This window comes from Abramis brama (assembly GCF_963993115.1).
Source record: "Abramis brama genome assembly, chromosome: 23".
Lineage (NCBI taxonomy): Eukaryota > Metazoa > Chordata > Actinopteri > Cypriniformes > Leuciscidae > Abramis > Abramis brama.
The window spans coordinates 7,054,436-7,077,510 of record NC_139985.1 but is presented as its reverse complement, the minus strand read 5'-3'; the positions used below and the strand labels follow the sequence as shown (position 1 = coordinate 7,077,510).

The following is a 23,075-nucleotide window of genomic DNA, read 5'->3' as shown; positions in this document are numbered from 1 at the left end:
AAATTCATTAAATTGATCAAAAGTGACAATAAAGACATTTATAATGTTACAAAAGATTTCTATTTCAAATAAATGCTGTTCTTTTGAATTCTTTAAAGAATCCTGAAAAAACAATTTATGACCGTTTCCACAAAAATATTAAGCAGAACAACTGTTTTCAACATTGATAATTATAAGAAATGTTTCTCGAGCATCTAATCAAGAAACGTGCGTCACTGAAGACTGGAGTAATGATCCTGAAAATTCAGCTTTGCCATCACAGGAAAAAAATTACATTTTAAAATGTAATAATATTTTACAATATCACTGCTTTCACTGTATTTTTGATCAAATAAATTCAGCCTTGGCGAGAATTTTCAAAAGTCCAAACTTTTGAATGGTATTCTATAAAATGTATGTGAATAACCATGTTTAAAATGACCTTTTGAAAATAATATTCAGGAACTGTATTAAACTCCCAGTTTTTCCTGAAATCACACAGTTGCAAGCCAGGAAAAAGTCTTGTTTACCTGTGACCATAACGGTGCGTATGTTGGCACGTCGCAGATCTTCCAGAACCCCTGGAGTTTCTGTTTTCAGCTTGTTCTGCATGATAATCAAACCCAGAAAATCCATATTTTTCTCAATTTGATCCCTGTAGGAGAGAAACCAAACACAACTTGGCTTTAAACACATAGTGGCACAACATGATAAAAGTCACAGCATAATGCAAATAATTGTATAAAAGACCTTAGTAAAGAGTTTAATGAAGTTTAATCTTTACCTGTTAATGTTCTGCACTTTGTGAAATGTAAGTTTGGATTCTAGTCGTCTGTGTGCCAGCGCGATGACCCGAAAACCCTGTTTGGTGTAGTCCTCCAGAACCTCTGCAAAATCCTCTGGTACTGTGGTGCGTTGTGAGAAAAAAAAAATCCAATGTTGATTTGAAATGAAATGATTATTAATGATAATAATGGGCGGAACTTCCACTCACCTGATTCTTTCTTACACAGGCTTGCCACAACCTCCGGTGCTCCTTTCAGATACGCATCCATGCGTCTCTCTCCAATCTGACGAACGACCACGCTCATTCTTTGCAGGGCGGAGGAGAAGGAGAACTGCCGCACAATACCGATCATATAGGACGCCTGCACGGGACACGACAGAAACAATGTACACACCCATATATGTTCATAATGAAATTCATAAATTCATTAAATAATAGCCCTTGTACATACCGAGAGCTCATAGAGTTCTGACAGTTCCTGAAAGGAAACCACAAGAGACAGAACAATGTTTTAAATACACTGATATTTTTAAACAAATACTTTAGACTATAATAAGCAGAGAAAAGCTCACCAAACATGTGTAAATGTAAAACATTTATTATATCTAGCTTCATGGGCAGAATATGTACATTACCATTCAAAAACTTGGGGTCAGAAAGATTTGTATATATATGTATATGTATATGTATGTATGTATGTATATATACAGTATTAGGGCTGTCAATCGATTAAAATTTTTAATCGATTAATCGCATGATTGTCATGAGTTAACTCGTGATTAATCGCACATTTTTTTATTTGTTCTAAATGTACCTTAAATTAATACTTTTCAAGTTTGTAATACTCTAATCAACGTGGGCATGGATAAATATGGATGCTTTATGCAAATGTATGTTTATTATTGAAACCATAGTCAACATATATAGAGCATGAAGACAAGACATGTTTCAAAGGTCATAGATGTTTTTCAAAGAACTTGTTCATGTCTATTAGACACATGTAGAAGGAACAAAGAAATACCAGGTTCCCATTACTTCTCTTTCTTTGCACTGAGCAATTAACACAAACATGTTTTGATTTTTGCATGACAGGGCAGCTCTTCTGAAAATGCTAAATGTACATTTATTATTTATTATTAGGCTACATTATAGTTTGTTTCTCTCTGTGCCCATTTTGATGAAGCTAAATTCTCAATAAAACTTTTTTCATTAGTATATTTTACTGTTTCTGTAGTCAAACAACGGAATGAATATGAAATGGTGACTGAAACGCGACCCATTAAGACATCGAGCCGTCGTCTGATGAAATCAAATACACATAAGATAAACACAATATCTGTTTTGCGATTTCGGCTATACTTGCATGTAAAATTAGAGAAGCAACATCATATCTGTGTTTAACTGAATTAAAGCGCTGCTCCTCTCTCCAGCGCGAGACGCAGAGAGAGAGCGAGAGAGAGCGAGAGAGAGAGAGGCGCGCGCGCGTGCTGGGAGAGCAGTACCGGCGGTACCGGTAGATTCTCAGAAACTAAATAAGGTTTGGGCGCTTTGTTGAAGGGAAAAAAATAGCTAAATTTGTCTGCAATGTCGCTAAGTTGGCAACACTGTGTATCTCCATTTCTCCAACTAGGTTTTGGGCCACGGGTCAAACAGAAAATACGCGCTGCGTTAATCGAGCGTTAAAAAAAATAGTGCCGTTAATATGATTTTGCGTTAACGCGTTATTAACTGTTATGAAGTAACTGGGCTTTAAAAATAAAAATCTGCCTGCCTCTATGGGAATTTAACATAGGGGTGTCCAGACTTATGCACCCTGTATTTTAAGGAAAAACATTTATTTATTTACGATACATTATTCATTCACAAAGAAAATTGGTGTCCTTAAAGGTTAGATTTTTCCTAATTTTTTAAATTAAGGCATTAAGTTCAATTTCCAAAAGATGATTTTTTATTCCTCTTTTTACTCAACTTTAGCATGGGTGTCTAAACTTATGCATAGCACTGTATATATATATACACACATATACATATACATATACATATACATATACATATACATATACATATACATATACATATACATATACATATACACCGTTTTAATTTTTCTGGATTCCATTTTAATGGTTTAATTCAATTTAAATAACCAAAAAGAATGTCTAATTAATTTAATTCTTAAAAACAACAATTTATTAAACTTTTTTTTTTGTTCATGTCTATTTTTTTTTTTTTTTCTCCAAAAATATTCTGTGTTAAAATTCTTTACATTTTTCTGGCAAACAAATGAAGAGCTTTACAGTTAAATTTAAAACATGGAAGAACAATCGTGATAGGTTCTATTCTACAAGATTAATTGTAACAATACAGCTTTTTGTAGCTAAATTCTACTGTACAACAGTAATATATTTCTGTCCCAATTTCTTGACATTAAACCAAACTTTTATTTTGACGGGTTGCTGTGAAGACCTTTGAGTTTCTTGTGACACTGAAGACTTGAGTAATGACCATCACAGGAATAAATGAGATTTTTAAATGCTCACCATGTCCTGTTCAGGTGATATAACTGGTGGCGGCAGAAGCTGATTTGGCGGTTTTACGTAAGTGAGTTCAATGCGGTCGTGTTGAGCCGTCTCCTCCTCTGTGGCTTCCACCAAGATCTGAAGACCAAAGATAGACAGAGTGACACCCAAAAAAAGTTAAAAACAAGTACAACTTGTTTTAAAACTTGAATGAGGACATAACAATCTGTTCTCCTGACCCAGCCTGTGGCCTCGAACATCTTGAGGTCGAGTGGATCTCCAGAGAGCTGGCCCTCAATCTTAGTGAGAGAGTGACAGGTGGCCATGCAGGAGACAAACTTGGTTGTTACTAAACTCTTATCATCTGCTTTTTCTTCTGAATGGTGGAATCTAGGGAAGAGAGATTCTTTGGTCAAAAAAAGACAATTAAAGGTTCCTCCATGTTAATTTAAAAAACAAATGAGAATGTTCTGGTTTATCTAGTTTATCTTACCTGCCATCTTCTGTTCGTTGAATTCCCCACATGTCCAGACCATCTTCTGTGAGGGTGCCTGTCTGAAATTATACAGGATAATACAATATTTAAAATGTCTAAAAATAATTTCTTCTTCTTCTTCTTCTTCTTATTATTATTATTATCATTATTGTATTGATATTATTAATGTTGATATTATTGATATCAATAGCACTAATACATAAATAATAGTTTAAATGGTAACACTTTACAATTTTTAACATTAGTTAATCTGCACAGCGAACAAACATGAACAATGAACAGCTGTTTTTATAAACTAACGTTAACAAAGATGAATAAATACTGTAACAAATGCATTGCTCATTGTTAGTTAGCAATTTATTAAATAATGTTAACAAATGAGACCTTATTGCAAATTGCAATTACCAGTAGTAGTAGTAGTAATAATAATAATAATATAAAGAGTAAGAGTTTATTAAACAATTATTTTTTGTTATTAATAGTAAACTTTAATGAAATTATTAAATAAATATTAAATTAGATAATTATTAAGTATAATCATTTATAAAATAATCAAACTGAGTATTTTTACTCATTATGTCCACAACTTGTAATAACAACTTTAATGAGCTCACCGTTTCTTCCTTAAATGAATACACGATTAGCTAACTGCATGATTTATATTATCTTAGAACTGTACATTTTGGAAATATGGACATAACTTTGACAGTCACCTCTGATAACAGATCACTCTGTAATATAGAAACGTGCAGTTTCTGTAAAGCTGCTTTGAAACGGTATGTATTGTAAAAACAAACTGTGAATTTAGTAACACAGTTTATTATTAGGCACTGAGGTGCCAAAACGTCACCCTAATTTACTTGAATTAACCCTAGTTTTATAAAAAAATAACCAGAATAAATGGTAATGAGTGTGTTAAAGAAGAGTTGTTTTTAAAAATCATCCAGAATATCTGACTTTTCATTAATTTACATTTACATTTAGTCATTTAGCAGATGCTTTTGTCCAAAGCAACTTACAAATTAGGACTAATTAAGCGAGTCATCGTGAAGAGGCAATAAGTTTCACCAAACACAAAAAGGACTTCAGTTTCCCACATTTACCTTGTCAAAGCACACCAGGTTCAGCTGCCCACAGATGTTAATTCTTTGAGGGCTGATGGAGAATATCCCCACTTTCTTGAGACGCCGCTGAGCATAGACGATGCCCGCTGTCATGGCTGCCGGCAGCGCAGGCGGCACCGTGATGGTAATAATGTCCAGAGACTTGACTATGATATCCTTTACGGGTTCCTGCAGAGTACACATCATAATCAAATTTTTCTAGCATTTACATCATTTAAAACTCTGCTCAAAGCTGCATCCTATTTACACAAATTCTGTTATATATCCTACAACTAAGAGGGACTGACATCACAACAATGTGACGCTGCTCTTTTTAAGACAGTAAAGATGGATAAAAACCTGATTTATGATTTTCATGACTAAAGAATAGATAAAGACGATGCTGGCAACAGCCACCAGGCACAGCAGGAACAGGTAGGCGTCCCGGTACAGCTTAAAGTCTGTGGGTTTGGGGTACAGGATAGACCGGATGAGCTGCCCTTTAGCGGTGCTGAAACCTAGAAGAGAAAAAGAAAACTGCATTTTAAGCATCAGATAAGCAGCACAATTATGCTGTCTACTAAGGTACCAAATGCAAGGCAGCATCAGATATATCCCACGATACATTGCAGTAATTCTGGCTTCTAACCTGTCCGCACTACCACAGCTTTAACCATTTCTCCCGTGTAGTAGCGGGTCTGGATGACGTTCGTGCCGCAGAAGAGCGTATGTCTCTTGTGTTCCTCCGTGCCGTAGATCATGTCACCATCCGCACCCTTCTTGTCCTGCTGAGGGTTCGGAAGATCCGTCTTGGTGACCGGAACACTCTCACCTGAGAGAGGAGAACATGGAAATAAACATACTTTGGTCACACTTTATTTTAAGGCGTCATTGTTCCAGTGTTATTATATATTTAACCACTGAGTAATATTAATTAACATGTACTTACTATAGGGTTAGGATTAGGTTTGGTTGAGGGTTAGTTGCATGTAATTATGCATAATTTACTGTTATTACTATGGTAAGTACATGACCCTAAAATAGTTTTACCCATACTTTATTTTACTTGCATAATAAACAGTATGATCAATTAAGAAATAACTGTTACAAATGATAATATTAGCCATTAATAATAAACAGAAGATAAAATGAAATCTGTAACACTATTTAAAGTTAATTAGCATGATGCTCATGATTTTTATTATCACATAAAATCCAATCAAATTTCAGAAAAGACAACTAAAGTAAATAAACTTTTACTGGAAATTATTAACCGTAAAATCCTAATCACAATAACATTATTATTATTTTAATTCAAACATTTATTAAAATTAATAAAACTTCAATAAGGTTAGATTTGTTAATATTAGATAACCATTTTAGTTAACATGAACTAACAATTAAAAATACTTCTAGAGCATTAATTCATCTTAGTTAATGTCATTTCAACAATTACGAACACATTTGACAAAATTTGACAAAATTACGAACACATTTGAACACATGATTTTAAAATCAAAAGATGTATCTGTTAATATTATTTAATGGATCTTAGCTATCATGAACTAACAATGAACAGTTGTAAATGTATTAACTTACAATAACAGAGAATAATAAATACAACAACAAATGTATTGCTCATTGTTACTTAATGCATTAACTAAAGTTATCTTATAAGGAAACTTATTGTAAAGGGTTACCATATAATTTATATACAGATGTTTAATAGCATCTCCAATGTAAACTTCAGTAGCAAATTTGGTTTATAGTTAGTTTATATACATAAAATTTAAGCTATATTGCCCCACTCTAGTGGGCTCGGTTATTATGACATCACAGTTGGATGCAGCCAATCACCTGTGAGCATGCTCTCATTAACAATGCAGGTTCCACAGATGAGCACGGCGTCACAGGGCATGATGATCCCGTTGCTGGGGATGACGATGACATCACCAGGGACCAAGTCTGTGGACAGGGCTTCCTCCGTTTCTGTACAGCAAAGACAGAAGCCAGAGGGAGAGAGGGAGGGAGAGAGGGAGGGAGAGAGGGAGGGAGAGAGGGAGGGAGAGAGAGAGGGAGGGAGAGAGGGAGGGAGGGAGAGAGGGAGGGAGGGAGAGAGGGAGGGAGGGAGAGAGGGAGGGAGGGAGGGAGGGAGGGGAAGAGCGATCAGTGAAATAAAACCAGTCTGTCTCAGCACATCACTTATTACCCATGCTTCCTTGCACAGTGCTGAGTCATCGTGACTTTGGCCACTACATCAGATTCCCTGAAGCAGGTAACCCAGGCCTGCAGCAGTGTACATCATTACAAATATACTGAAAAAGCATTTTCTTCACTCTGAGCCATACCGTTTTCGCCCCTGTAGACCGTAACACGAACAGTACTGTGTGTTGCCACCATGTCGTGTAGCATTACATATTGCTGTAAAACAAAAGAAAATGTTTCTGTGAAGAACAAATAAACATTTGTGTGTGCAGGCAGCACAGTAAATCTAATAGGCACACATTAACTGTTAGCATATCTCAGTTACGCAATCAGAAAATTAGCACCAACTCTAACATTGGATACGCCCTATGACTAACAGCTAAGCTTGATATCTCTAAAATCCAACTTCATACTCATATATTAGAGTAATCAAATTGTTACATTACAATAAATGTCTATTGTTTTAATATGCATGGTTTGTCAGTGCTTGTTATTCTACAAAAATCAAAAATCTTAAAATGTAAAGGCTTTGTAAAATAAAATGACAAATTTTTATTTGTTTGTTTATTGGGGATTTTTTGTCTTTAATGAAAATGAAAAATGAAATATTTAAATTAGTATTAGTTTATTTACTTTTTTTTAGGGGCATTCCAGTGTTTTTTCTTTTTTTTAAATAGTATTTAAATGTTTAATAATATTACATTTAAAATAGTATGGAGTACATGTATTGTATGTATAGAGTACAATAATTATGTTGCATATTATACAAAATAACCTATAATGGTCAATATTAAAATTCTAGACTAATACAGGCCAAAACATTATTTCTTTTTTATTCAGGCATTTTTGTCTTTAATAAAATAACATTATAATACAATTTTATATATTTATATATATATATATAAAAAACAGCATGTAAATATTTTATATTAAAATATTATATAAATATTTTATTTATTTATTTATAAATATATACAAAATAATTATTTTGTATAGCATAGATTTCTAATGATCCATTAGATTTTTTTAGTTAATAGCCAAAACTTGAAAATAATTGCTGACTTATCATTATTGGTGAATTTTGTATTATTACAAAATTTTAAATCAAGTTCTGCCCTGTCACTCACTCCCTGTTCCATTCCACTCAAAAAACATCATTACGGAAATAAAATATTTATATTTAAATGCTGTTGCAAACCGTTTTACAAGCCTGCTTACCTTTTTAATAGTGTAGAGAGAGGTAGCTATTGATATGACAGACATGAGGACTATGGCCATTGCGTAGTAATAATATTCATCGGTACACCACAGGATAACACTGAAGAGCTGGAAGATGTAGAAAGGATTGAGGACCTGAAAAAGAGATGGAGAAGTTTCAGTTCACTTATTTCCCGAAAAGACATATTCTCAACAGCAGAGTCAGCAGTGCTGTGTCATGCCGTTCTCCGGCCTGGGTCAGTTTCACATGTCACTCGTACCTCCTTAATTAGCAGCTTGAAAAGAGAAGGCACTTTCACGTCTATTTCATTTAGTCCGAAAAAAAATCTCCTAAAATAGAGAAGAAAAGGACTAAGTGAGATTTGTACAGTCAGTGCAATCCAGTTCAGGGCTCAATAATTAGGATGGCCTCACCACAAAACATTTCATTATTAGTGACATCTTTTTATGTACCTATTAACATTAGTTAATGCACTGCGAACTAACACAAATTTAAACATTTTTATTAACAAACATTAACAAAGGTTAATAAATGCTGTAATAAAATATGTTAACACTTTATTTTACAGTGTCCATGTTAAATGTTACATGTACTTACTATAGTAATAACAGTACATTATGCATAATACATATTTTGAATTAATATTACTCAGTACTTAATTGCATTATTACACTGTAACAAGGACACCTTAAAATAAAGTGTAATCAATATATTGATCATTATTAGTTCATGTATTATTAGTTGCATTAACTAATGTTAACAAATGAGACCTTGTTAAGTTTTACCAAAATATTATACAAAATAGTGGATTTTAAAACACTGTTGCTAGAAAATAATGGCATATTGTGATTTGTTTATAATGTTTCCATCCATCTAAAATGATGCTTCCAAGTCCATCCCAATTACTTTGGTAATTTCGACAAAACCTCATCTATGTTGGCCAACTTAACATTGGTGGACCTTGACAGGACAACCTTTTTGCTGAGCCTTTACCTCCAAAAATGTCAAATTCAGCCAAAGGTTTCACCTGTACTCCTGCTGGTTTTTGTTGAGCCCGACACTGTGCTTTGAGTGAACGGATGAGCAGGTCATGCTCAGATCCTCCAGGCCTCTGCAGAACAGAGGAGACAATAGTTTTAACCATAGATATCATATATAAACGCTAGATGTCTTATGGCGCAGTCACTTCCGGCATCACCGTTCGGCCATCTTACCGCAGTGAAGCTGTGCATTAGGTGAGTGATCAGCATGCACACAAATCCTCATATCTCGCTGAAATATTGACGGATTTACAAACGGTTTGGTTTCTTACAAACGTTATTAACGTGGCTATAATTCCGAATGCTTGAACATGTATGTTATAATTATTCCTATGTATGCAGTGTATGTATGTAGTTGTCATAACTACATCTCTGACGTTTATAACAAACCAAACCGTTTGAAAATCGGTAGAAAATTGAGCAAGTTATGGTTATTTAAAAGTATATGCACCATTAAACGAGTGAGCGAGTCCACTGTGGCAAGATGGCCGCCGTGTGCGGACGTCGATCTCCATTGGCCAGCAGCGCGCACGAGACATCTAGCCTTTATATATGATATCTATGGTTTTAACAACAGTATCAGTAGCCGCGTTTCCATTACAGATTTGCGCTATTATCTAAATATCGATAAAAAACTATTGCGAAATGACGGCGTTTCCATTAACCGATGTCATGCGACTAAAACGTCCTTTTTTCTCTCGCGATAAGTCATTCCAAAAATCACGGCAACGGACGTTGGTTTATATAATATCACAGCCACCGCATTAGACATTATTATTATTAATGGAAGGAGACGTGGCGTGTTATCCAAGCATTAATGGCAGGGAAAGACCCTTATACTGCGAACGACACATAAAGCCTAAGGAGTTTCCGGGTGTTTCGCCCTCATTTCTGCTCCGAGGTTTTGATTGTGGCATTTATTTGAGATTTAGAATCCAGTATTCCTATAGGCTAATTATTGTTTCTTTTATTAATTTAATAAAGAACTCTGTCTCGTATTCTGTCTAAATGATCCATGTAGGCTACTTTTGTGTCCATTCGTTTTTCCTTTTTTAACCCGTAGGCTAATTGAAAAACGAAAAATCAACGGTTGTTGTCTTTTTAAAACGCAAAGTTGAACACCAAAATTTTTATTTGAACTGGCTAGACCAACTGCTGCGCAAAAAAGTAAATATCGATGAATTTTCTGATTTTTGTTTATGAATTTTTGCCCCTTTATTAAACATTTAAAATATTCACAAATTAATATGGAAAACATGTCAATTTTACTGGTTTTCTACGGCCAAATTAGAACCTGGAATTGATGTTTTTCCCGCAGTGCTGAATGAGAAGAGCCATTAATATTATTAATAAACTATTGTTTTGGCTAAAATCACATCTCCATCTCCGCTGTTAAGCAGACGGATTACATAATCAGAAGGTATTAGACTTCGATTCGAATTTGTTCGTTTTAAAGTGGACATTTCAAGCTTTAGCCTTCATTTTGTTTCAGTTCTCGCGCTCCAGTTTACGGAGATCATGAAAGTGCGTCTGATTGTTTTATTTTATTTTACAAAAGCACAACGTTTTCTTGTTATTGTGAGTTAATAAAAGTAGTTGAGAATAATGTATTATTATTTTCTGTATGACCAGAAATGATAGAGTATTTTAAGTTGTTTCCACTGTTGATAGGAAAATGCAAGTGTTCGCGCTCGCGCCTCCGTGTCATGCAGTGCGCGCTCCACACTCAGCTTCCTTTTATGCATAAAAGCGTCTTCTAAATATAGCCTATTAAATGTTATAATAAAATAATATAAAATTATTATTATTTGCGTAGCTATACATGGACCTCAAACACACCGCGTCTTCTAAGTCAGGTGACTGTAAATGCGCAAAAACTGTTTCCATTGCAGTTTTGCGAAATATTCCTTTTTCGAATTGCCTGAAAAACCACCTCATGAGAGCGTAAAAACTTTTTTGCGATAAACGGGAGTTTTTGCGAAATTGACGTGTTTCCATTGTGCGTATTTTCAATTCGCAATTTGCGCAATTTGAAGGGTAATGGAAATGCGGCTAGTGATTCACAGAGTAACATTTTCACTAATCTTAAAGGGATAGTTCGCACAAAATTGAGAATTCTACTCAGCCTCATGTCATTCCGTCTTTCGTTCATCCTCGGAACACAAATAAAGATATTTTTAATGAAATCTAAGAGATTTCCCTCCCTCCATTGAAAGTCTATTCACCAAAAAGCTCATAAAGAGATTGTAAAAGTAATCCATATGAATTGAGCAGTTTAGTCCAAGTATAAACATTGATCAGCGCCAGCGGAAATAAACAGAAGCTCAACCGTACTTGCTTGCAGCAACAAACCTCATTGGTTCTTATGGAAGCTTAAACATGCTGCGTAACACCAGAATGAACCTCATTGGTTCTCGCAAGTCAAGCGAATGTGCTTGAGCTTCTGTGACCAAATTTGAATTCTGTAAACATTGTTTGCTGATCAATGTTGGAAAAGCGACTTTAGATTAACACTCGATCCTTACGGATTTCTATTACGATCTCTTTATAAACGTATTGAAGCATCTGAATAGACTTTCAATAGAAGGAGAGAAATCTCCCAGATTTAATTAAAAATATCAATTTGTGTTTCAGATGATGAATGAAAGTCTTATGGGTTTGGAACAATTTGGGTGATTAAATGATGACAGGATTTTCATTTTTGGCTGAGCTACCCATTAAAGATTCAGGAGCTATAATCAGACATGCTTCCTTACTTCAATACTTCAAAGTTGTGAATGGTGTCGCTCCAAAAATACTTAGTGCTGTGGAGGGTAAAATAACGTATCTGTAATACAAAAAGAAAAGACACTTATTCAGTCACCAATGAAGCTTAACTATATCGTTTAGTTTGTAAAAACTAGAATTTGTGTAGGAAGGATAAGACAGATTTTGTTTGTGCATATAATACCTGCACATGCTGGTCCCCTTGATTCCTGGTGATTTTCTCAGGGGCGGAGTCAGAGGGGTTGTGGGCGTGGTCATTGGCCTGAGGGGAGGCGGTCTGAGAGGCCAGGTTGTCGTAAGGGTTCTTCCCAGGGGCCAAAACGATCCGAACCCTCGCTCGAAACCAGCGCTTAAACTCATCCTATGGACAAACAAAAAGATTATACCCAAACACACATGGCATTTTCTATTATAAAAAGGCAACAACTAAAACAAACTGTAATCTTAATGAACATTAAAAAAACACATTTACAGGCAACTTCTCAAAGCCTAAGAATAAAAAAAGGAATGTAGCATTACATCAAAGAAATCCAAGGTCATTTTAGTAAAAAATGTGTGAATGTTTCACTTTAACAAGTGATGTACTTGATTGCCAAGTTCACTTTATAACACAGACATACAGCACACTGACGAACTAGAATTATGAATATTTAGCTGACTCAAGAGTTTAAGTATTATCTACCACTGAAGAACATGATGTCTGAAGCATTCTGTAATTCAGAATTATGTTAAAGACTATCAAGTTGAAGTATTTGAAATATTTAGTGTTCATAAACTCCTCTGCCTAAAGGCACGTGCACAGATAAAGCGGTAACACTTTACAAAAAGGTCTTATCTGTTAACATTAATGCATTAACTAACATGAACTAACAATGAGCAATACATTTGTTACAGTATTTATTCATCTTTGTTAGCATTAGCTAAATAAAAATAAAACTGTTAATTGTTTGTTCATGTTAGTTTAAGGTACATTAATGTTAAACAATACAACTTTTGATTTTAATAATGTATTAGTAAATGTTGAAACATCAACTAAGATTAATAAGTCAATAAATGTCTCTAGGTTTAATATTCATAATTATTTATTTCTTTAGGGGCATTCCTGTCTTATTAGCGTTTATAGTATGTATTGTATACAATAAATATTTTAGATAAATGCAATCTAGAATATCTAAGAATTTCCAGATACAATCCAGATTCAAAACGCATGATAATGTAAGGTTTTGTAAAGTTTTGCAGAGGTTTAAGACATACAGTGCTTCGTAAGAGGGCGACTTCTGCGTCTCTGACAGCGGTCCGTGTGCAGGTGGCCTTCACACACCATTCAGGCATCCAATAGAGCAGCAGGAAAAGAAAACCGCCTGTACAGAGACCACCTAAACCCACCAGAACCAGCTTCCATCGGCACAGCCGATACCCGCTCAACTCCTGCACAGAAAGATAATCAATGAGCAATATAAGAGGGGAAAAAGCATAAAAAGGAAGGAGAAACAAAAATAATATATACCATCTCATCCTCCAAACCCCTGTTGACAATCTTCAGGTCTTCCTTCTCCATCCTGATCTTCAGTCCTGGCTGGATGACTGCTGCGCTCCTGCACACACACGCAGAGATCACACGCTAAGTGTGTGCGTAGTGCAGTAAAGATTGTGTGAGGCCCAACAACAGCTGTTATACCATTGGTTTGTATTGACAACCAGCTGACCTGAGATGACACACAATCATGTGCACACGTAAACACAAACACTCGGAGAAGAACTTCCTGTGAGTCACAATCCTGAGCACTACAGCTGAGAACCATGCTGAGAGTCTGAGAGCAAGACAACAGCTGTCAAACCAGTCGGCAATTTGACAATCAAAACACAAATTATAAATGTCCCTCTAAACAGAATGAGATTTATAGGCACAGGGTCCAAAATGTAATTTTACCTACCAATGGTAGATGAATTTGCTATTTAAAAATTGTAAAGTATTTTCTTTCACCTTATTACATGGCTTGGTTGAATTCCAATGTAGAATGCGGTCTGTTATTTCTTCGCTGCGAAGTATAACACACCGTTGCCATGAAAAACAGAGCGTTGCTATGGACGCAGGATTTAGCGGAAGCAATACGATCGTTTTTAAATCAATAAAATCCTTTTTAAATCAATATTTTGTGTCAAATTATTGATTTATTTGTTGGGTAGCCATGTAATAAGCGGGATAATGTAAAGCAAGGCGGTTGTTTTAGCGAATACAAGCCCTTCAGGCTGATCCCGATCAGCCTGTCGGGGTTGTATTCTCTATAACAACCGCCTCGCTATACATTATCCCTTACTTAGTTTCACATTAGAACCAACCCTGCTCATATTTTTATGTTGGCGCCTTAATTTGAGAATTATGTCACACAATTATAGATTTAAAACAAATAATAATAAACATGATTCAGGCATCCTGTAAATATTCTCCACAGAGGAATTTTTTTTCAAAGACATCCAAGTTGTGATGTTTTCAGCAGACTTTTTACAGTTTGACTTTTCAAACTGTTTACGTTATCAAGGGTTAAAGCAAAAAAGAAAAATTCTTTTGACTGAAAATATTTCCTCGGCCAAACCCCATTCCACAGCCTGTCACACACCCAGTTTAAGAGCAGTTTCTTCTTGTAATTAGGAGTATAGTGAGTACATGCTTTACCTTCACAAATGAAATACTCAAAGAACATCTGCATTTAAAGAAAGGCCAAACTGCGTTTCTATTATTTACACACTTTATGAAATTTCAGTGTTTTCAATCTAATGCTTTTACAAGACTGGACTCTTTGTGATATAGTCATACAAAAAAATAACCATTTGCATAACTTTAACTTAAGTTTTTATTTCTCAAATAATAAAAGCAAACAGAGCGTTTGCCGAAAAGTGAGCTAATATCAGAAACTATAGGGCAGACTGTGTAACAGTTGAGACACCTTAAATAACTTGCATTCGCAGCAAGCACAAGTTGTGATTTTTGCTGTGCACATGCGTATTAATGTCCTCTTTGATCATGGGAAATTTGAACAACGGATGCATCTCCGATCCGAAGATATCTGCAAAAGTTTTTTTTTCTTATGCAAGACGTTCACTTCACCATGCACACTCCACAATGAATAGCTTGTTATCCCTATATGACTGTTAAACGTAACTGGTATCATCACAAACGTTATTCTGTGCCCTAAAAACTGGCATATTTCATGGTATTGTGTCATGCAAGGTCATTGCAAAATCTAGAGAAATGTGCGAGGTGGCAAGCGGAGGACAGTTGAGACACATGTATCAACTGTACTCTGCGATAGAGCTCTATTACGAAACACGCTGTTTAGTTGTTCAGTGTTATGATAACAGGTTAAACGTTGTAATTAGCCAGCATAGGACGCAAATGAAAATAAATTTAGATATTTGTGATATTTAAACTGTATTAATGAATATATTAAATATATTGTTCCTGTTTTATACATTTTAACCAGTTCTAATTTAAATAAAATTAATGAAACATGTTGCCCAATTGTTATTTTCTTTATTTGTCTATTTATTATATTTGCAATGAATGGTTAGTTACCTTTACATCATTAAAAATGGGTGTCTCAACTGTACCACATATGGGTACAGTTGAGAAAGTTGAGACGTTCACTTATTGTGGAAATTATAAGCTACTTATGAGTATTATTGATTAATAATATCTTAGTCTACAAGCTAATGTAATGTCATGTGGCATGTCATGTGGAAATTCACTTCTTTTCAGTATCTATTTTTGTGTGAAAAATCAAAACGCAAAAAGTGTCTCAACTGTACTATGGCTAGGTTAAAAACAGATTTTATATTATGTAGGGTAGACTGAGTACAGTTGAGACACTTTTCTATTCACTTATCTATGTTGATTATATGAAAAGTGAACAGCATGAGCAGGGCCGTACGCAGGATTTCTAAATATCGAGGTCCTTGCTATAGTGATTCTGCTATGGGGGTTCGTGGGACATAAAGCCCTAGAGCCTGTATACTTTGAGGTGTTTTTTTTTTTAACCTTGCCTGGGAAAACCAAACAAGCGAGCGTTGCGACGGCGTCGCTCTCTATTTGGGCGCACTTTTCGCGCATCTACATTTAAAATAACGAACGTGAGAGCGCAAACATGTGAACGGCAAGTAAAGAAGCTCAGATGAAGTCGGTTATCGTGGCGATGTGCAATATCATTGCAGCACCAAAGTAGAGTTAACATTAGGCAATTATTTCACAACCTTCATTATATGCACTTCGAAAAATTACCGAGGTCCTGACCTCGGGAACCTCAATGGTGGGTACGGCACTAGGCATGAATAAGACAGGATCATTAGATGCGCAATATATTGGGAGACATATGGAGTGGGTCAGACATGATTTTGACCACTTCATTAAGTTTTGTTTTGTTTTGCCTTTCTTTAAAATGTATTTCGTTTTGTTAATTTTAATCGATGTTTCATCAACCAATTGCCTAGATTTAATAGAAGCAAATATAGCAGACAATATAATCAGGACATGGAGGCGGATATATATATTTATATATATATATATATATATATATATATATATATATATATATATATATATATAGCTTGAAATCTTGAAATATCTAATTTTAAGCAAAAAAATTCAAAACGAATAGAAACAGACTACACTCTTATGTAATCTGTAATGTAATGTAAAATGTGCATTTCTCTCTAGGCTTGTTCACTACATTTGGACATTTTTGTGTAATTATATTTATTTAACGTGTAGAATACTTTCTAAACCGTTACATATAGTATTATAAATGTTACATATAGTATTATAAATTCAGACGTTCATGATATAAAAAATAAACATATTAGAATAACTTTTAAAATGGAGTGAACACGGAGTGGTTTTTCCGTGAGCGGGAATGGAAAACTCAGAGCGGAGTGATAACAGAACGCTTAGAGTGCAGAGAGAAACGTGCTTTCGCTCCACTCCAGGCTTTGATCACATCCCCCTCAGCAGAGTGAATACACCTCATCTTTCCTTAATTTAAGACCTATTCAAACTGAAATTAAGACATTTATTACACTATTTGAGAAATGTAAGCATATTTACGGCCTTAAAATTATGAAAAGTGAATTTAAGACACAAGGACAGGCGGGAACACTGCAATTGACGGAAATCCGTCGTATACTCGCTGCAATTAACGGAAATCCGTCGTAGCGACGGAGAACTTTAATCCCTGCATTATTTACATTAGCGAAGGTCAAACTATTATTCTTACAAATCAAAATCAAACCATAAAGTAACCACCCAACTGGAACGTTTATTTGCTCACTAAAGTTTTTTTTTATTCTCAACTGGTTCTTACTGGGCATCCATTTTGGACTTTGGATGCAACACTTTCTATATGTGGAGTGAAGCTGTGGAACAGATTAAGTTCAGTGCTCAAACAAAAAAAAATTGAGGATGAAAGATATTAATGGTTGAATTTCATGTCTGTGCGATTGCAGTTGTCTTGAAGAGTGACAGGAATGTACAGCGTCCTTGTGCATGTGTGTGTAACCGAAGCTGTTTGCTGAGGAAGGAGTTCACTGGTGTCAATCATTCAAGTGGCTCTTTCCAGCTCTCAAAATCATTAGAAAAACTGGCCAATCCACATTCTCATTACAAACCACCAGCCAAACAAAGTCTTGGCAATTAAAGTTGGCAATGTTATAAAAGTATTACGTAACCTACCATTTACACTATATATTTATTCACCATTATCTTTGGTATGGGTGAATCCCACAGAGCTTGTCAAGAACATGTCCAAGTATTTCACCTAAAAATTATAATAAAAAAATAAATTAAGATGCATTGTGGCATTATTTTGAATTAAGAACATGTATCCTCCAAATCCTCCATGTGTCTGTCGAAGTCAGATAAAACATGAAGACACTGGAGAGCCGCTTTATAGTAGAAACTGAAGTAGTAATTCTAATTGAAAGCGACATTGAGAATATATTGTATAAAATGGTATATAAATAATCATGACTTGCACATTGCTATCTGTTTGTCACGACATATGGAATACTGTTTCCGTGTCCAAGCTTCTACTTGTTTCACACATTTAAGCTAAGCTTTAAAAAAACTAATTGGCCATCAGCGATTTCAGTATGGAGACAAAGGTTAGGATTTTTTGTTAGTATTACATCACAATGTGTGTGTAAAGCGCATTTGGATGCGGTCTTGGTGGGTAGACGCAGTGAGTGTGGACGTACAGATTACAGCGGAAGTTAGAGGTCAGTGGTGCAGTCAGTCGTTTTATCTGTGCTGATGAGTCAAATATTGAGGTTAATTTGTTACGCGTCTTCTGTTAATTACTTTTGTACTGCATTTTATTGCAACAATGGTAGAAAAAGTTTCAGCAGTGACGCATCATACACTACGATATCGCTATCAGCAACTTTTGTTGACTCATCTAGGGCCCTGTTTACACCAGGTATTAAGGTTTGTTTTGGTCGATCGGATTACAAGTGTACAGGTGTAAACAGGGTCTAATACGTTTTGTGCTTGTCCACTTTTTACCACTTCCAGAGGTAGTCAAACGCATTAGACCGGATTGCTTTAGTAGTGTAAACGCTCATGTGGTCGAATGTGTTCGAACAGCCACAAAAGACCGCCTTCTCCGCGCTAACCAGACAGGATTTAAACTTTGTTGGCTGAAGACCCAATTGGTTAAAACTTAAGTTTGGTTTGAAGACAAAAATCACTCACCTTTCCTCATTTCTAACACGCACTCACATCGTTCGGAGTGGTCAGAGCAGAAACGAAAGCTGCTGCTCTCCATATGTTTTTCTGTTGTCTTTAAGCAGGTTCATATGTAAATTGCACAAGCTTATTTTGTCCAATGGATTATATAGACCCGCCCATAGACCCTCCCCTCAAAGAAATCAGGATAGAAGGGGTTGAAAGTGGACAAAAGAGACTGATTAAAACACCTGGTGTAAACAGGTATGTGTCTCCCTCGTCTACTTGTGATCCGATCAACCCGAAACACATCTTAATACCAGGTGAAACTAGCCTGGCTCCGCCCTCCTACGTACTTTCGCTCAATTTTCATTTTCCTTCAGTACTTTGTCTGGGTTTGCGGTATATTCTTGGGTTTTCTCCGGCCAATTTTTTGGCGGTCCAATCAGCAAACAGAGGGAGTGGCTGAGAACGATGACGTCGAGGTGCGCTAGTTTGAGTTGTAGACATACGTCACGACCAAACGTTAGCGATTGGTTATGGCAGATCCAGAGTGCCTCTGGGCAGATCCAATAGTTTTAAACTTCAACAGAGTACCCGCCTTCAAGGAAGTTAACGCTTGTCAATGGAGAGTGGCCAGACTCTCTGTACAAATGAAATGTACAAGGGACCAGGCTACGTGTAAACAGGGCCTAGGATGCAAATTATGGCAAAATATGAGCAAAAGTCAGTTAGTGTATCTTGAAAAAAAACTTTTCTGTGAGTGCATGGGGGCCTTTAGAAGGCAGCTCACTAGGTTTTGAAACCTGCTTAGAAGGGACACCAGGGAGGAAAGCAGTGCCATGCTGGTGTGGTCACCTCAACAATAGGCAGCAGGGAGGCAGCATGGCAGAAAACAGGGAAAGTGTGTGAGTGTGTGTTAGACAGACGGGTGTCACTGCTCCCTGATCTTATCAGTCCCCCGCACCCGTACAACACACCACGGAAAGGGGAAACCCAACTCAGGACCGAGCCCTTCCTACCATTCTAGAGCAGCTGCTATGTGGTCACATTCTGCTGTCAGCTACATTTTAGACGCAAATCGTGAATCCAACATGCTGCACTTTTTTTCTTCCTTCCTCTCGAGCAGACTGTACGATGAATACAAGGAAACACCGCAATCATAAACCTGACAGGCCTATTTACTCAACCCACGTCAGTGTGTCATGAAAGTACACAAGCAGTTATTTAGCAGACACTTTTTCCAGACAATCTTTCAGTCACAAACCCAAGATTAATTAGACAGCAAAAAGACTATCTTAAAACCAATTAATATCAGCAAGAGCCAGAGCTGGAGTGAGTGAGTAAGGCGTCTTGGAGACGTTGCCACAGTTCTTCTGGATTTAGTGTCTCAGTTTCTTAACGTAATCACAGATGGACTCGATGATGGTGAGATCAGATCACTGTGTGGAGTCAGACTCCTTGTGCATACAAAAATTTCACTGGATTATTACAATTAATGGCAGAATGAATGTTTGAAAATGTAAACTGATATTTCCAACTGAAACACGATATATAAAAAAGATATACATAACTGGCTTAAAACTAGGGGTGGAACGGATCGCAGTTGATCCATGATCCGTACGGACCATAGACTGTAAAAAAAGATGGACGACGCCCCTTCGCTCTCTTCCATTGATGAGAACTGAAGCCGCTAGAGTCCCGTTATGGCGCTGACATATTGGAACTTGAGTCTGCGCAGTAGCGATCTCGGGACCAGACCTGCGCAGTAGTGAGCAGGAAGTAAAGCCGCGAAATCAACGCTCCGCCCTCACTCTCGCAGAATGCACTCAGGGAGAGAGGATTCTGCACACTTTTTTAAAAATTGATTGCAGTACGTCAAGAGGCTTGTTAAAATAAAGAAAATACAATCTCCTCAGTCCTCCGAAGATCCCGAAAAAATGTCCGTTGGTGCTTCAGTGACTACTTCGCTCAGAGAACCTGTCAATCACAGCTGTCAGTCATGACGTTACACCACCGCATCACGTAACTAACTAAAAAACAACTTATTTTTGAAACAGACACTTGAACTAACATCAGCGTGATAAAAACGACAGCAAATGAAAGAAACCACCTTTGGAAAAATGATATTTGAAGTGTAATTTAATTGTTTAGTTGGTTTCACGTCCCGTTGAATAACATGGGGAGGCGGGGCTTATGACCTATACTAGGACCAGTCACCGGGGGGCGATCGAGACGTTTTGGCTTCACTTTTCAGGGCTTGTGCGGCACGCTTGGTACGGACCAATCCCCACGGTTCGGCACGCATGTGATTCTCGGATTAACTGCTAAATCTAACCATCATAGAGTGAAAGTTTATCATTTGGATGTGATTTGTCTTGCCAATTTACACATTCAAACAATTTTAAATGAGGAAGAAGAGGCGAAAATTGGGGCACGTGGAGAGGGAGAGAGAGAGAGAGAGAGAGAAAGAGAGGGAGAGGGAGAGAGAGAGAGAGAGAGGGAGAGGGAGAGGGAGAGGGAGAGGGAGAGGGAGAGGGAGAGGGAGAGGGAGAGGGAGAGGGAGAGGGAGAGGGAGAGGGAGAGGGAGAGGGAGAGGGAGAGGGAGAGGGAGAGGGAGAGGGAGAGGGAGACGCGCGTTTCAGACAGCGCTCGAACACCGAAACGATTCCTCTTTCGCATGCACTTGCCCTTGAACGGACACAAACAAAATTATATCTAAATACCCGTCTCGGCAAGTTTTCTCTCGATTATGTCATAAGTGAACAGTTGAGAAACATGATGTGTGTCAGTTTTTTTGGACCATGCAGTCTGTCTTAAAGTGACAGCACACTCCTAAAATTCAGTGTCAATGTTAAAAATAAAACAACAAAATACAGCTTTAACAAAGATGAAACTATATTTAATTTCTACAGTGAACAAATAGTGTTGTTTTACATTTAGGCTTAATTATTCATTTCTGTACCTGAATAGGCTACTACTGTTAGACTTTAACTTTGTTATTTAGTATTCATCTCTGCTTGTAATTTGTGTATTTGATCTTATTTTGTTAATGACTGTTCACTTGTTTTTAATAATGTTTGAACTTTATCAGTTAGGCTAGTAGTTTTTGATGTAGTATCGAAGACCCTCATGTGAGCTTTAAGAAATAAATGAAATGAAAAGCAAAGTTGCACCCCCCTCCCATATATATATATTTTTTTATATTTTTTATGGGGTTTTTTTGTTTTTGTTTTTTGCTGATCCGAAAAATTATCCGATCCGTGGCTCAAAAAACGTAAATTATCCGAACCGTGAATCTTGTGATCTGTTCCGCCACTACGTCAAATAAATGTTGGGGTGAAAATACTAGTGTGCCAAAGACTTTTGCACACATCTGTATACTCAATATTAAGCAATACTCAAACAAATCTCTACTATCAGCAGATTACAATATATAACATATCTCTATTCGCTACATACACTATAAAAAAATACGAGGTTGGAAAACTCAAAAAACTTAAGGGAACCAGCTTCAGGAAATTTTGGAGTAAACTCAACTTATCAAAAAATTGTTGAAACATCAATTAAAATTGGCCTGTGCTTTTATCAAACATAAATAAGTTCTACAAACTCAAAAATAATGTTTTAACTTGTGGGTCCAAGTTCAGTGATCTTGTTTTTAAGCTATGCTGAGCATTATTAAAAAAAAAATAGTAATGTAGTACTTTCTTAGTTTGTCTAAGTGAAGTTACTACAGCCTGTTAGTTGGATCCTCATCACCAAACTTGGCATTGTAAGTTCTTGTGGTTCAACAATTTAAGTTGCTTATAATAAATTGCCTAAAAATAACTAATTTATGCAACGTCAAGTTGTCTACTTTCAATAGTTCAAATCAACTTTTAAAATGGAGTTTGCTTGACAAAATGAAGGAACAATTTTTTCACAATGTATACAAATCAGTAACGATTTCATAACCACACAAGCCTCACCATGCAACAGTATGTAGAAACTTGTTAGTCAAAACACAATGTACCTTTCAGTAGCTTTGATAAAGACTTAGTCTTCAGACATTATCCAATACCACTGAATTGTGTCATTTTGTTTCCATTAATTGTCACTCACTGAATATTTAGGTCCGATCACACCAAGGATGATAAAGACAAAGATAGTCTTAGAAATTATTATAAATCAAAACCAATAGCACACCGCATAGTCAAAACCACAACAGCTCAGATGATCAATATCATTGGAATCACTTTTTTTC

General features: G+C 36.2%; 1 protein-coding gene across 2 annotated transcripts in view; it reads right to left on the bottom strand.

Annotated features, from left to right (window-relative positions):
* atp13a3 (ATPase 13A3) overlaps positions 1-23,075 on the bottom strand; it is a 48,565-nt gene that overhangs the window by 14,503 nt on the left and 10,987 nt on the right. For both annotated transcript variants that reach the window (XM_084101539.1, XM_084101540.1), the window contains exons 3-21: positions 13,622-13,709; positions 13,369-13,542; positions 12,299-12,475; positions 12,105-12,175; positions 9,336-9,419; positions 8,568-8,637; positions 8,308-8,442; positions 7,233-7,305; positions 6,742-6,873; positions 5,534-5,716; positions 5,245-5,402; positions 4,885-5,073; positions 3,779-3,840; positions 3,525-3,675; positions 3,307-3,423; positions 1,218-1,244; positions 974-1,127; positions 764-884; positions 510-634 (exon numbers count right to left, since the gene is read on the bottom strand). In XM_084101539.1, the coding sequence (XP_083957665.1) occupies positions 510-634; positions 764-884; positions 974-1,127; positions 1,218-1,244; positions 3,307-3,423; positions 3,525-3,675; positions 3,779-3,840; positions 4,885-5,073; positions 5,245-5,402; positions 5,534-5,716; positions 6,742-6,873; positions 7,233-7,305; positions 8,308-8,442; positions 8,568-8,637; positions 9,336-9,419; positions 12,105-12,175; positions 12,299-12,475; positions 13,369-13,542; positions 13,622-13,672 (2,254 nt within the window). In that variant the 5' untranslated portion in view covers positions 13,673-13,709. The remainder of the gene's footprint in view (positions 1-509; positions 635-763; positions 885-973; positions 1,128-1,217; positions 1,245-3,306; positions 3,424-3,524; positions 3,676-3,778; positions 3,841-4,884; positions 5,074-5,244; positions 5,403-5,533; positions 5,717-6,741; positions 6,874-7,232; positions 7,306-8,307; positions 8,443-8,567; positions 8,638-9,335; positions 9,420-12,104; positions 12,176-12,298; positions 12,476-13,368; positions 13,543-13,621; positions 13,710-23,075) is intronic.